The sequence below is a fragment of the Cucumis sativus genome, chromosome 6 (assembly GCF_000004075.3).
Source record: "Cucumis sativus cultivar 9930 chromosome 6, Cucumber_9930_V3, whole genome shotgun sequence".
In the NCBI taxonomy this organism is placed as follows: domain Eukaryota; kingdom Viridiplantae; phylum Streptophyta; class Magnoliopsida; order Cucurbitales; family Cucurbitaceae; genus Cucumis; species Cucumis sativus.
Genome location: NC_026660.2, coordinates 10,137,319 through 10,152,253, shown reverse-complemented (window position 1 = coordinate 10,152,253; position 14,935 = coordinate 10,137,319). Strand labels below are relative to the sequence as shown.

Below are 14,935 nucleotides of genomic sequence, written 5' to 3'. Positions count from 1 at the left end.
GTAATGATTTTATTGATCACAACTTTAAAAATTATTATTATTAAGAAAAATGAATAACTGGTTAACTTTTTTTATTTCTTAGTCAACAATATATATATATATATATATATATCACTCCAAGGGGAAAGAAATGTAATATTGAATCTTTATATAATATATATATATATATTATGAAAAACCAAAAGAAGTGTTGGTAAGTGATGAAAATTAGTTTTATTTATGTTGAGGGATGTCTACAACTAAAAGCGATCTCTACCATTTTATCATTATGATGTTGGGAAAGCATTTATATTATGTCCCATTACACTCTCTTTAACTTTATGTCTTTTCTTTTTTCCTATAAAATTAACTTTTTGAGACATAATATTGACTCTACTTTTATGAATGTGATTCAATATTTCATTAATGCTTTTCTTGATTATGTTGTATAAAAATCCATCTTCAAGACTGTGAGTAAAAGTCAAATTAAGAGGTTTATTAAGATATTATAAGTGAAAGCACTAAGGAGTAATGACAATGTTGAGAAAATTTTGGTTTTTCTTTTTCTTTTTTTTTTTTCCTTTCTTTCTTTCACAATTTGATGTATTTGCTGATTATTAAAAAGTGTATTAAAGACACATAATTGAATTAGTCATTTGCAGAATGGGACCATAATTTTATTTTCTTACACTCTTAACTTATGAATGTAGACTAGGGAAACGTCTCTTGCTTTTCTTTATTTAAGATTAAGAAAATACTTGTCTTGATTTAGTTGAAATTAAATATAGTGTATTTCTAGCTTTACTTAAATATATAGGTATAAAAAAAACATCACTTCTACTCAAGACTGATAAGATATTTTCCATGATCGAAGTTAGAAAAAAATCTAATAAGAAAACAGAAAAATCAGATTTCCACTCGAAATTATGACTTGTATATTTCTTGTGGGCTAAATGAGCTTATCAATTGATATTTTCTTTTTCATGTTTAGATTTGATAACTGGTTTTGAATTTTTTAGGGTTTTCTACCTACTTGATTTTGATGTTAGTCTTGAATGCTCAAACAGTTCAGTTGGCACACCTATTTCACTTGGTTGAAAATACTGTTAGTTTGTACTGAAACAATTTTTTCAATTGTAGTTTTGCAACAGTATTAATCTCACTAACTATTTAGGTCAACACTTGGATTTGTAAAAGGAAAAGGAATATGCTCAAAATTGACTCACAAACTATGCTTAAAGAGATCTTTTATATATTGAAAAAAAAATACCTTTTGGTTTTGTTAATTAGCATTTGTTTTTAAGGCCTGGTGTTATATGCTTGTGGTTTTTTATACTATTCATTAGCTTATTCCTCTGTTTTTTTTATGTTCTAAAAGATTATTCTGTGCTCAAGTTCACTTTTTATGAGGTATCTTGTAAAATTTATATATATACAATATGTTTTTAGTGCTTCATCTACTTTCATAACTTATATCTAAATTGTAGAGAAGAGCTAGGAGTTCTTCCGAATTTTATATTAACATTTTTCAGTATTAATAAAGAATTATCCATTTATTTTTTGAATAAGGAATATGTTTAGCGATGAACATTCATATTCTGAAGAATTAAGGAGTAATTAACCACTTCTAGATTGAAGAGACCTATTAAAAACAAAATTTACTTCTCAACGTAAAGTTAAGTATAATTTAAGTTAAAAACAATCACAAAAATCATTGGTTACACTACAAAACAAGTATTATTCACCCTCTTAACTTTTCAATCAAAACAATATCCTAAATTCCAACCAATAAAGATAATCAAACATTCCTCGATATAGAATAACAAACACGTCAAATCAAAACACAAACAACTAATTAAAGTGAAGTTCAAAGTAACGCAACCATAGAGGTAGAGAGTAAAAATTAGAATGTGAAATAAATAATGTATGAGGTGATGGTTTATACAGTAAAGAAGAGGGGGATAGTACGGTAAGGAGTTAAGACAAACAGAGGCTTTTTAGTGAGAAATAGTGACCTAAAAGTAAAAGATTGGCTAATGGCTATTGATAGGAGAAAGAAATAGAGTTGGGGTTTTTCTGCTGAGTAAACTGTAGCATATACCGAATAAATGTTCACTAAAAGCTTACAAAAGGAGATGGAAAAAAGTAAAGGCATTTGCAGGCGGCAACCGTACCTGCTTGGCCCCAACACAACAGAGAACATACATAATATGAAATATGATAATAATAATAATAGTAATGATAATAACATTGACATGAAATGGAATGGAATGGGGGAACCCTACAAACAGGACACACCACACTGCAACTTGTCTGCCATGTCCAATCAATTTCATATAAACAGAAAAAAGAAAACTCTTTCTTGTTTGGTGAAAAGAGAAGACACTGTCCACTTGGGTTTGGTCACAGTGGCAGCTCTAGTCCATGCCTACTTTAGCCCTTCTGGCTCTTCTAGCTAGGTAGTTCAAACTATTCAATTTAATCAACTGCTTATTATTAGGGTTAAACGGGGCGGGGGCGGGGTCGGGGAGCTCCTCATCCTGCCCTATCAAAAATCTACGTAATGTCCTCAGCTTGACACTCATCCCTGGAAAACCAAGGATTCTCCATTCCAATTGGGTACATTCGTGAATTTTTTTGTCAACCCTACGTATTATGTATCTATGCAAAATGAATGACTTTTTTTAACATATAGTGGTAGTTGAAATCATTTCCGTCTCAACTAGCACCATATAATCAAACCCCACTTGCATGGGTCGAGAAAAGACACAACTATATATATATATATATACACAAACAAACAATATTACTAAAGCCAATTAGAGATTGATAAAACACATTTGAAACAGACAATGATGCAGCTATTGAAGTATTAAAACACTGCCAAATGGAAATGGGAATCCAGAATGAACAATAGTGATTGCCGTCATGAAGGGACGGTGTACTTGAGTGTTATTGAGACGGCAATCAAAATTATAATGATAATGTTTGCATAAAATCTCTATAGGATTTGGTTTCATGGGGTTTATGTTACGGTGGAGACAGGTTTGTTATTGCCCCATCATTTCTATCTCTTCCGATGGGATGGATTAATATTCTAAACTCCTTTTTTAGAAGCATTGTTTGGCGGTTATAGTCAGAATGGATGCCTAATTTGTACTTGAAATTAGGAGATCTTAAGATTTAGATATCTACATCAAATGTTTAATAATCATTTGCTTTTCATAAGGTTTCTCTTTCATGGCTCCAATACTGTCTTCATATCCTACCAATTACCCTACATTAAACCAAATACAATTCGCCAGATACAAATTACGAATCCACATCCACCCAAAATATGTAAGATCGTCTACGTCTCAATCCCTAAAGCAAATCAAGCTATGAATGTAATGGTAGCTTAGGAGCAAAGAACCCAATACAAGATACAGACGAAGGAATACAATAATGCGAGCCTCAACCCAACTAATGACTATAAGCTACATAACATAAGCATTTAATACGTAAAACAGAACATGGTGTCTGTCATCCCTAATTTGAAATAAAAGATAATATAGATGGATGAGAAGATAATAGCAAACCTGGCAGGGAACTGCTGATAATGCATAATCAAAGTCACCGTAGGGTGTGCTCGGATAGTGGCCAAATAACTTTCCAACAAAGAAGCATAGCATAGAATGTTTAATTTATAAGAAAGATGCCTCTAATTCATTAAAAAGCAGTCTACAGTTTTCGTGGAACTGTTGTTACAGATGTACATACGTGTGAAACGATAAAGAACATGAACTTCGGGCACTAATGAGATCATTAGCCAGAAGGCAAGACCCAAAGTTCTGAAAGCTGTTCGCCAAACTCTCTCGGCAAAGATTCACATCTATCACTTAAGTTTTCCTTTTACCCAGAGAACTACAGAAGGTAGCAGCAGTCGTCAAATTTGAACCATGGCAATACATCCAGCTATTTGAATATGTTAAAATTTTGACATCAAGAATCAAGAATGCTGTTCTTATAAATTAAATATGAAGTATGATGGATCAGGGAAATCCCATGAATCAGAAACAAAAGGAAAAAAAAACCTTGAATAATCAGCATAACAGTCAGTAACAGGTAAATAGTGACAGCCACAACGCATTCTACCATCCAATCTCCACATAGAAACAAAAATATACTGTACATATGTCCGCCCCATGCACCGATGCTCATGCCAACCGCAATGGTGTCCATGACCGTCGGAAGCAACCTTTTCAGGCTTAAGATTACGCAATGTGATTAACCCCACGATCATTCCAAAACAGCAACCTCGTGATCCACTCTCCAATAATTTGCATCATTGAACTCCTTGATCCCAGCCCCATTCTCATCGGAATTCTCCTTTTCTGGCACCTTAGGGACAACACTCCTCTTCAGTGGACCTGCTTCCCCAACAATCCCCTCCTTGAGGGCCTGCTCCATAGCCTTTTCAGTGCCTTCTAATTCCACACCAACAAACTCAACATCCTCTTCGAACAATGAGGGTACAGCTGTAGTTTTCTGACTGTGATCACTGCCCTCTGATCCATCGCTTGATCCTGTCGTAGTTGGAGAGCCATTTGGAAGAAAGGCTTCTCCTCTTGTTGGAGAGTTGACATTAGGAGCTGCTAATTCAACTTGAGAGGAATCATTAATATCAGATTTATCACTGTCCTCAAACGGGTTCATACTTGAACCCCCAACTTGCAAATCTGATGCTTCTCCCCATCCTACCCAGTCAGGCAGAGGCCTGTCTCCATATGCGTCCTCTGCATCTGGTGTCTCAAACCTGAAGAATCCCAAATCATTAGATGCACTCGACCCAGAGTTCGAGATGCCATCACCAGCAGGTTCAGCCTCAGAAAATCTACTAGGAAGCCCGGACTTGGAACAGGAAGTGTCAACCACAGAATTCTTGCTAACAGTCATCTCCTCCTCGCCAATCACCACCTCATCATCACTACTGCTGTTACCACCATTAGAAGATCCATTCAGATTAATCTCATCCATCCTCTCAGGTGGTGCTGTGCCTGCAGCCTCACTACTAACTCTGTCGTCTTGGAACGCGAACCAATTGGAGTTTGTGAATAGACTGCTGCAAGAATGAAATACAGCAGATTATGTATTCCACTCGATAGGTTAGCCCATAAAAAGCAGACACAAATAGAAGTTCACATACACTTCCTAGATGAACTTTCTCATAGCCATTATAAAGATATGAATCAATATATGATGAATTATAATGAAGAAAAGTTCCCTCTTCACGCCCAACATCCCATCCTAAGTGTTCAAGCATATCAGTAAATATGCCCACAAAGGGCCAATGAACCATAGGAAACAAGCCTGAAGATTCAACAAGAAGAATGTTGGTATAAGAACAAAATCGTTCACATTAGAACAGATCAGATCATCTACATAATAAAGACCAGGCTTTGGATAGCACACTGCCATGCAACAAATTTTCCAGGCAGTAGTTGGAAGGGCTAAACATTTTCATACGTCAATTGTCAATCCGAATATGGTTAATGGTTGATGTCACATCCAATCAGCACACATTTTACTCCAAAGCCATTTCCAGAAAGGAAAGGATTGATCAAATAAAAGAGCATCTATGAACTTTTCTCACTTGGAAGGTTTCTTGGCCACAGGCCACACATAGACAAACCTAAATATGAAAGTATGATCATAGAGAAAGAAACATGCATTTTTCTCGCTTTATTCATATGATGTTTCGCATATCAACAAAAGATGATTTGAAACTCACCTTCCTTGATCATCACCAAGCCTAAGCGATGATATAACCACCTCGGCAGATTCATCATCAAAATAGACATCCTGTACTCACAAGAGAGCAGCACAATAAGAATTGAGGAGAATTAAACAAGGAAATGAAAAGATGTCCTGCACCAACCACCTAGCTTAAACATGGTATCCTAAAGATCTTCACCAAAATTAAGTCTGTGTTCTAACCTAAAATCAACTTCCCACACTAACTATAAACTCAAAGCCCCATCAACTAAAACAACATTATTACCTCATCATCTTGAGCAAGAGATCTAGGGTCCTGCAACAAAACCAAAAAAAGAATACATAAATAAATCAAAAGTTCAATCCTTCACAGAAAAAATACCAATACAATTCCTCCACAAAAAGAACATAAACAATAGCGGCCTGGTGAATGTATGTGCATGATGTATACCTCCACAGTATCGATATTCCCATACGATTTATATCTAAAAGCCTGGTTTAAATTATTTGCTAATGCTGCCACATCATAATCTCTATCATGAAGATCATCCTCATCACTATCCCTTGTCCTGTCTTGCAATGCAGTTGGGCGACTGAAAATTCAGAGAAGAATTGTTGAAAAATCCAAGAATAGTCCAAGAGGTTAAAATCTCATCGCCAAGAAGAGAGCTATATATAGCATGGACATTGAAAACCTTTAGGCAAATAATTTTTACATGAAATAAATTCAAAGAACTAAACGCTTGCTCTCAGCCCAAATAGAGAAGAGAATCAAACATAAAATGAACGCAAGGAGGAAGCAAGAAGACACAGACTTGCAAATTATTAGTCATAAGCTTTGTTGAAAAAGTATCTCCATCTTCTATTGATATATGCTTGAAAGTGAAAATATTAAACAAAAACATTCTGCACTAAATAACTCTCATATAACTGGCAAAAATAAGATTGTGGATACTGAGGATGCATGTTTTCGAAGTTTTGGGAAAATACCGGGTAAAAATCTGTTTCAGATAAACAAAAATCCTGATCTGAAGAAATGAATCTATGATCATGAATATAAACATGGAAAAAACATATGATAAAACATACCCACAAGCCCACCGATAGACATTTTCAACCACATTGCGGTCATGCAAAGTCGTAGCTTGCCACTCGTTCCATTCAGTATTTTCCTGCAAGGAATTTAGAGTTAAGTCAACCAAACCAAAATGCAATGTGGTTATTACAGAGAATGTAATTGGCCCAAGCAAATAGATAAAAGCAAGATGAGTCTGTTCTGGCATAATTTATCCAAGAATCATTCTAAACTTAGGTTGATAACAAAAAGCACTTAAAGCAAAGAAAAGAAATTTTGAACTAAACTAAATTGTGATTTCAAAGTACAAGGTGCACTCTAAGGAAACAAACTTTGTAACTGGCACATGCAAGAGGCAACTTAAAGCCATCGTCTGGTTGAAGGGAGGCCCACTTAATAAAATAATAAATAGCACTATTATTGATAAGAGAATACTTAATTATCAAATTGTGAAAATATCAACAAAAAAATAATTTAAGATCAAAATGAAATTGAATCAACTAATGTTGAGGAAAAAACAGATATTTGAAAAAAGATATAAAAATAGAAATGTTTTTTAAACAGGTAAAAAGATAGTGGTCTGAGAACTCCTTATTAGAGTAAAAATATTTCCATTTGGAAGTTTGGCTAGCATGCACTTAGAATTTCTTTATTCCTCCCAGCCAACTCTTGGAAGTTGGCAGCCAACCCTTCAATTCTTCTAGGAATGTATGAAAGAAACAAGAGCTTCTTCATCAGCTTTTTCTTTTCTTCCTTTCGAATTGCAACCCTTCTTCCTTTTCTTCTTTTTTGTTAATAGCTGATAAGTGGCTGAACAAAGAGAGAGATGACACTTTTTATTCTGTTTCTACTTGACTTTTCCTTTTCTTCAATTCTTCTTCCTTGCTTTTTAGATTTTTCTTGAATTTTACCTTGGCAAACTTTGGTACTTCATAATAAAAGAATTAAGGAAGTAAGTTTGAGGAGAAAAGGTTGAACAATTGAAAATAGTGAGCATATCGCCTTGAAGCAAAAGGTGAGTGCCTCATTGAAGGTGCTTGCCCTAAGTACTCAAGGGATCAAGGCCTCCACTCACCTTACCTCTAGCCATAGGCGAGCAACGGCTGCGCCTCAATAACACTATGATCTAACGTTGGAAAAAATACTTTAAGACATCATCATCCCCAAGAGCAAATTAAAAAAAAAAAAATCTAAATTGGAACAGTTTTTTCTCCAACAATGCATAACCCAACATATAAATGGAACAGAATAACCTACGCTTCTCAATGTTACCCATGTATCAGAGCTTCAACTCGGCAGATACTTCCTAAATTTTATAATCTTTAGGAAAGTTAAGGCCTTCCACTTTTAAGGCGGGCAAATTCAAAAAGGAATCACATTCATCTAATGGATTTCTAAGTATCACAGCCACAGGTTTGAAAATTAACAAGGCATTACTCCTTGGCAAGAAAGTTGCAGAGTCTCTCTTTGAGAAAGGCCAGGAAATGATTGAAAAAGGCCATAATAAACATATTGGTAGTGTAGGGAAAAAGAAAATGGCTATTTTAAACTTTGTAATTATCTAGAAAATAGTAAATGCAAATCAACACAGCACTGCTGGATGAAAAAAAAATATGTGAACGTCATATTGAGTGTGGCTGTAACAATTCCAGAATAGTAGAGATACTAAAGCAAGCCATCCATACCAGAAGATATGCCCGAATACAACTTTGACTGTTTGCCATCTGAAGAATCTTATTGGAGATTCGTGTAGTATGTCCTAAGTTGCATACCCGTGGTGCCCGTTTTCCAACAGCGGGAATTGTTGGCTGCAAGAGTAAGAAACATTACATATCTTTAAGCTTTCATAGATTTATTTGGTTTCCATGGAATAAAGTACTACAACCAAGAATATTACGTTTCATGTCAACCACTAACATCAAGGAAAAAGAGAATCAGTGCAAATTGGATTTTAACATATAAAAGAGACCATGAATGAATGCTAATTTGAATAATTATACTTTTCTCATGTCGATATCAATGTAATCAAATGTTTCCAATAACATAACCTGTATTATATTAAACCCAATGATTCATCTCAGCCAACAAACAAAGAAATTCTCTACCTGATTAGAATCAGCCAAAATAATTGGATTCTTCTCTGTTTGAAGAATCTTCCCTATCAAATTGCACTCTCGAAGAAGATGATCGACGATGTCGTCTTTCTTACTCTCCAAACAAGACAATATAATGTTCTCTACATGATGGTGCAAAAAATTATTACAAGGGTACCTGCATCAAAGAACATAGAAAAGCATTGATAGAAATCAATGTAACTTCAACAACTAAGCAGCTGTCAAATACAAAAGATCCTGCAATTACATACAAAGGTCCTGCAAAAAAAAATTATTTAAGGCCTTCCGAGACTTGAATATTATGACACGAGGAATTGCTTACTCGAAGAATAGATCAATGACACGTTTAATGGTGCCCGAGTTAATTAATTCTTTCTCTGCAGCTACATTGCCCGTTTTCAGAAGCACTGAAATGAACTCCACAATCTACAATAGTACACAGAATTCATTTAGGTTTAGAAATAGATATATAATAATGAGAAGATATATAATGATGAGTAGTAGTAAACACACACCACAACACACAAGAAATATCAAGCTCTAAAATAAAATTCTCTGATACCTAACTTCTAGCAGAGAGCCGTACAGTCACATAGCTTGAACATATAAATTTATACAACACAAATTCAGTTACTACCTTCAAACGATGTTTTCCAAGTGGAGGCCGTAATTCTCCATATGTTGTGGGTAATACTTTATCATCAGATGACAAGTTTAAGAGTTTTAACAAATCACCTGTGAGAGAAGTGCTATCAGAAACTAATAGGAGAATTTTACTTCCTACATGTATGTAACTCAAATATTTGCAACCATGGAAACCATGTTGCTGTATTCATGGTGCTACTCACAATGCTGCTTTCCTGCTGTGTACATGCATGCCAAATCAATGGGCTAGATGTATAAGAAAAACCACAAAGTGTAATATGCCTATCAATATCAGATCAGTAATAATTAAATATTTCTTTGAAAATTTGATGATTATTGACCTGATATTGATAGGTGCTTGTCTTTTGTGGTTTCTTTATACATTTAGCCCATTGTTTTAGAGAAAATATCGGGAGCACAAGTGTGAACTAAGACAGCAACAAATAAGTGAAACTAGCATCATACACTAACCAAGTTTAGGGAGCATTGCACCAACAGTTTCTGAATCAACAGGAACTGGACATTCATACATATGTTGACTTCGGAAAGAGTGAAACAAAGGAGAATATGCCGAAGATCTCTTTGGATCCAACAAAGAAATGCATACAGAAAGTGAGTGCACAAGGCCAGACTTAGAATGTGAATCTTCCAAAGCATGATCAAATATCCTTGCAACAAAACTGCATCACAGAAGAGATCGAGGAGTTAAAACAACTACAACTTATCTACAGACTAACATGGAAACTTTAGTGTAAAGAAGCATTTCTTGATCAACCTGGGACTAGAAAGTTTGGTAGCAAGAGCAGACGGTACATTACGGGCTATAGCACATAATGTTTCTGCTGCATTTGCATGAACCTCAGGCAGACTCTGATCCAAGGAGAAAAATTAATATTACAACCAAAATATCACACATATATATAATCCCACAAAAGGCCAAATGTTGATGAAACTTCAATTTTTCACTCACAGATGGACTCAGCTTATCAACTATCATTTCCAGCATATCACTCTCAGACAACCATTGCATCACATCCATAAAATTTGGATAGACATGATCATCAGCACCAACAAGTCTAACCAAAACCTGCAAAGAAAACTCCATTTCTTATCAGAGTGTAAACTAAGCAGCATTTAAGGTTTTATTGACGGGGAAGCCTTCAAAGCCTATATTACCTCCATAATGGATGTAATTCCAATTAAATCAACTAATTGGCGCAATACATCTCGATGAGCCTACAAAAGGGGGGAACGCATGAGATGGCAGTTTAATTGCTAAACGGTAAAACAAAAAATTCAAAAGAAAAATTAGTCTAAAACATAGCTGTATTTTGATAAGATTATAACACCCTACAACCATCTATCTTAGTAAGCATTATCTGAAATGATCTTATATGGATTGACATACCTGGACATAGTGCATAAGTGGAACCGTCTTCCTTATCATGAGGCATATGATTACCTGATTTATTTGAAAACAAAACAAATATTCATTAAAATCGTGAGAAGTTACGAGGTCAAGAATACAGAGTTCCCCAACCCAATCCAAACCAAAAATAATAATAATAATACGATAACCTAGAACTTATAATGAAATTTAAGGAGAATGAGCTTAATCTATTTTTACAATAAAATTTCAAGGTACCTTGCTGAAATAACCAGCTAACAAAGCACTGTGAGGTCGGTCTGGTTCCAAGAAGGAGAAAAGCATGTCCATTAGCTGTAGTCAAAAGTAAGATAACAATGTCATTATTTGTGTTAAACACATGAAACATCAACCATATTATCAAACAGCTAATCGACAAAACAAAAAAGAACCTATGAGCCTGTACCTCTTCCTCCTCTACTAGAGTCTTCAAGATAACATCAATTTCACAAGTAAAGATCTCACAGGCAATAAACGGGAACCTAATTCACAATCAGTAATCAATAAAACAGTATGAAATCAAGGTGTAGAAAGAAAAATATGAGCAATGCATGCATGTGTGTGGCGTATGTACGTAAATAATTAGAAAAAATTATTACTTGAATGCCCGTTTGCTTTCAGAATCCTCTGGAGGTTCTTCAACAACGTAGCGCAAGAGTTGTTCCACCTGGGCTCTGTCTCGTAGACTGAAGGCAAAAACAATTGTCCATTAAAAGATCTGGGTGAATTATAAAGACCCATTCCTGCTCCTATTGATCAAACATGATACAATTCTAACACCCAAGCCCATAAGACAAGAACATTGAACAATCTTGAAATAGGCCATAAATGATGACAAAAAGAATCAGATTAGTAATAAAAGAACATGGTAATGATATAATGGAAAAGGAGCCCTACAAGTTAACTAAACGACTGTTCAGGGCTTTGCATTCTTGGATTATTTCTTCTTCATCAAGGAGCTCTTCCAAGGAGAAGTTCTCTTTGTCTAAAATTGATTCCACCTGAAAATGAAACATATGAAAAAGAACAAAAGATATAATTAGGTGTTGCAAGTATACATTTGTAAGAACATCAGTTTTATTGTTAAGGCTTTGAGGTTTACTTCAATTTAAATGCCTCTATTTAAAGAAACATCATACTAAAGAAAGATTTTGTAAGCCTACAACGCAGCACTTTCCTCAGGAACAATGGAAATCTATTTGATATCAATGTTTTAAAGGCCCTAAGACTTTAAAATTAAATTCCAATACTCAATATCTTAACTTACACCATAAGACTTGTCTCAATACAAGGCTCTAACTTTTAGCCCCGAGATTTAGCTTTGACTATAAGAGGCTATCTCCTCTCATGACAGATTTAGAGACTTGTGCCTCTATAAAAACACACTCAGACATAAAGCCTCCGCACATCATATAATGCAGAAAAATAATATGAATTTGCCTCCAAAAACACAAAAGTATTAATTGTGACAATTTGAACTATTACTACTTTTTCTATTGAGACTTTAAAAGTATTGAAGACGAACTTTCTAGCATATGTCTATCTAATTAATAGTATAGGTTAAAGGCATCCTTTTAGAATTATTGTTTAAGTGACACAGAGGTGGCTTTTTTATACTTTAGTGGCTGTTAAGTTGAGGAAATACTTGGTCATGCCAATTTCGAATTTGTAAAATGCTTATAATATTGAGGCTTGAGCCTCATACACCCCACTTCCTCAAGAGGAAAAGCCTCAAAGCTACCCTTAGCCTTTGAAAAAGGTTGTTAATAATGTGGTGTATGTTGAGGAACCAAGCAAGTTACATCTAATTCAATCATCCATCCAACCCAATTACATCTGATTGATATTTTTGTTTCCATTGAGCGATATTTGTTTTCAAGAAAACTATTGTGTTCCACGAACTATGGGCAGACTTTATCATAGCAGAAATGTTATTCAATTCAAGAAGTATCCATACAGCCTAATTCTGGAATTTCTTTGGAAACAGAGTGCAAATGAACATAACAGGTCAACTCTTAATCGGTTAGACTTAAACTAAATCAAAAAGTTAGCGAACAAGCTATATAAATCAAGAAGTATCTACACAATCATACAGCGTAACTCTATAATTCTTTAGGGAAACAAACGCATATCAACATAACAAGTCAACTCCTCATCAGTCGGACTTAAACCAAACTTAATTATAAATATTAAAAAAAAAAAAAAAAACTTCAAATGGAAAAACCGAAACTGACAACGAGTGCTAACATGATTCAAATTCTGAAACAGTTCATAGGGACAAAAGAGAGAGAGAGACCCACATAGAGCAGAACCATTTTCCATTTCTCAACATATAATATGTGCATGTAATAAGAATTAAAAACAACGACGAAGATATGCACTAAAACCTGCTGGCAGTCCAACTCAATCAGTCCAAACAGCAAACAATTTCCTAAAAAGTATGACCGGATTGATAAAACCCATATTCAATTAAGGAACTAGAAAAAGAAAAAATGGCCAACGAATTAAATTGAAAACAAAGTAATTGGTAGAGGTAGAAAACAATACGCATCAACAACAACAGCAACAACAAAAAGGAAAAGCAGAAATCCTCCAGCGAATCTGAAATGAATGGGAAAAAAAAGTCCGTGCATCTTGGGAACCAATTAAAAAGCAGAAAGAGTGAATTGGGGAGGTATAGTGGGTGTAATTAGATGGGATAGAATGACTTACAGGAGAGGAAGTAGAAAGGGAAGTTAGCCTCCAAAACATGTTGAGGAAATTCGTAGATCTGCGAACCCTATTAGGACGGAAGGGTTTAGTTGAAGAAAAGAGGATAAGATGGAGATGGAGAATCAAGGAAGAGAAGAGCAGCAGCTGAGAGAGAGGAGCTGTAAATCTGGAAACCCTAATTTTAAGGGAGATGGAGATCGGCAGGAGGCAAGTCCGTAAAGATCGAGAGGAATAGAGAGACAGAGCCACGAATGAAAATTTTTATTTTCAAAATTCTGACAAACAAGGGGACGAAAAAATAATAATAATAATAATAATAATAATAATAATAATAATATATAAATATGGGAAATACAAAGTATATTATTGAATTAAAGTAAGGGGTTGTAAATGAAATTTATAAAAATTAAAAGGAAAAATATCTTCTTAGTCCAAGTTTGGTTTTGGTGGCGCAAAAGTGCACAACATTACATGAGATGCACCTGCGCCTCACCATAATTTTTCGTAAAAATTTATCCTCTTTTTTGTTCCTTTTTTCCTTCTTAAATAAAAAGGTAAAATCAATGTTTTCATACTACTTTTTGCTAAATATATACACTACATTCCTACTTTTAAAATTTCTTTTTGCTCATTTGTAAATTTTGTCTATTTCAAAATAATTCCTTCCATTTGTAATTAAAATTTACATTTTATGATAATTTTATTGAAACATAAGAGTTTTTTTTTATTTTATTTTTCAAATCATAATGATTAGAATCTACATTTTAAAATGATAAAAACTACATTCACACTTTCTTCGAATTGTAAAAATTAGATTTATAATTTTGATTTTAAAATCATGATCACTATTTTTAGATGAAACTTCAAAAATAATATTCACCATAAAAATGTACTTTGTATTTACCACCATGTGTGTTAGACGTACTTAAATAATAATACATATGTTTGTGCTCTATATGTGGGCGTGGACCAATAATTTATTATATTGAATTATTTTAATAGGTTTGGTCTATTGTGTGATTTATTTAAGTACGGTCATAGATTCCTAATTGAGTATGGTTAAATGAGTAGAAGCTTGTTTCTAGATTAATCAGGATTAATGGTAACCCTAATTAAATTAGTATATAAAGAAACTTGCTCTCTCGGTTCCCAACACACCAAAATAACAAGAGTCTTTTTTGTATCCCATAAAGAGAAAGATCTTACTGGGGTCATTCATAGGAAGATTCT

General features: G+C 34.2%; 1 protein-coding gene across 4 annotated transcripts; it reads right to left on the bottom strand.

The window, feature by feature from the left end:
• Positions 1-3,904: 3,904 nt before the first annotated feature.
• LOC101216252 (serine/threonine-protein phosphatase 6 regulatory subunit 3) lies at positions 3,905-13,982 on the bottom strand. 4 transcript variants are annotated; one of them, XR_004217391.1, is made up of 20 exons: positions 13,706-13,982; positions 11,891-11,994; positions 11,593-11,679; positions 11,400-11,475; positions 11,213-11,287; positions 10,976-11,029; positions 10,744-10,803; positions 10,538-10,654; positions 10,343-10,437; positions 10,039-10,247; positions 9,560-9,657; positions 9,245-9,348; positions 8,914-9,079; positions 8,494-8,616; positions 6,823-6,905; positions 6,185-6,326; positions 6,020-6,049; positions 5,750-5,820; positions 5,165-5,328; positions 4,935-5,077 (listed from the first exon to the last, which is right to left on the bottom strand). XR_004217391.1 is itself a non-coding variant. In XM_011658696.2 (19 exons), the coding sequence occupies exons 1-19, from the start codon at positions 13,742-13,744 to the stop codon at positions 4,258-4,260; spliced, it is 2,553 nt and encodes an 850-aa protein (XP_011656998.1). In that variant the 5' UTR covers positions 13,745-13,978; the 3' UTR covers positions 3,905-4,257. The 4 variants fall into 4 exon arrangements, 2 of the variants coding, with proteins under 2 accessions (XP_011656998.1, XP_004145744.1); XR_004217390.1 differs by having other exon boundaries at positions 4,938-5,080; XM_011658696.2 differs by lacking the exon at positions 5,165-5,328 and having other exon boundaries at positions 3,905-5,077; positions 13,706-13,978.
• Between the last annotated feature and the right edge of the window lie 953 nt (positions 13,983-14,935).

Excerpts from the sequence above, each read along its gene's own strand:
- LOC101216252 (XM_004145696.3), bottom strand. The coding sequence starts at position 13,744 with ATGTTTTGGAGGCTAACTTCCCTTTCTACTTCCTCTCCT. Across the intron at positions 11,476-11,592 it reads GAAAGCAAACGGGCATTCAA|GTTCCCGTTTATTGCCTGTG; the intron begins GTAATAATTTTT and ends ATTGTGAATTAG. Across the intron at positions 11,030-11,212 it reads TAGCTGGTTATTTCAGCAAG|GTAATCATATGCCTCATGAT; the intron begins GTACCTTGAAAT and ends CAAATAAATCAG.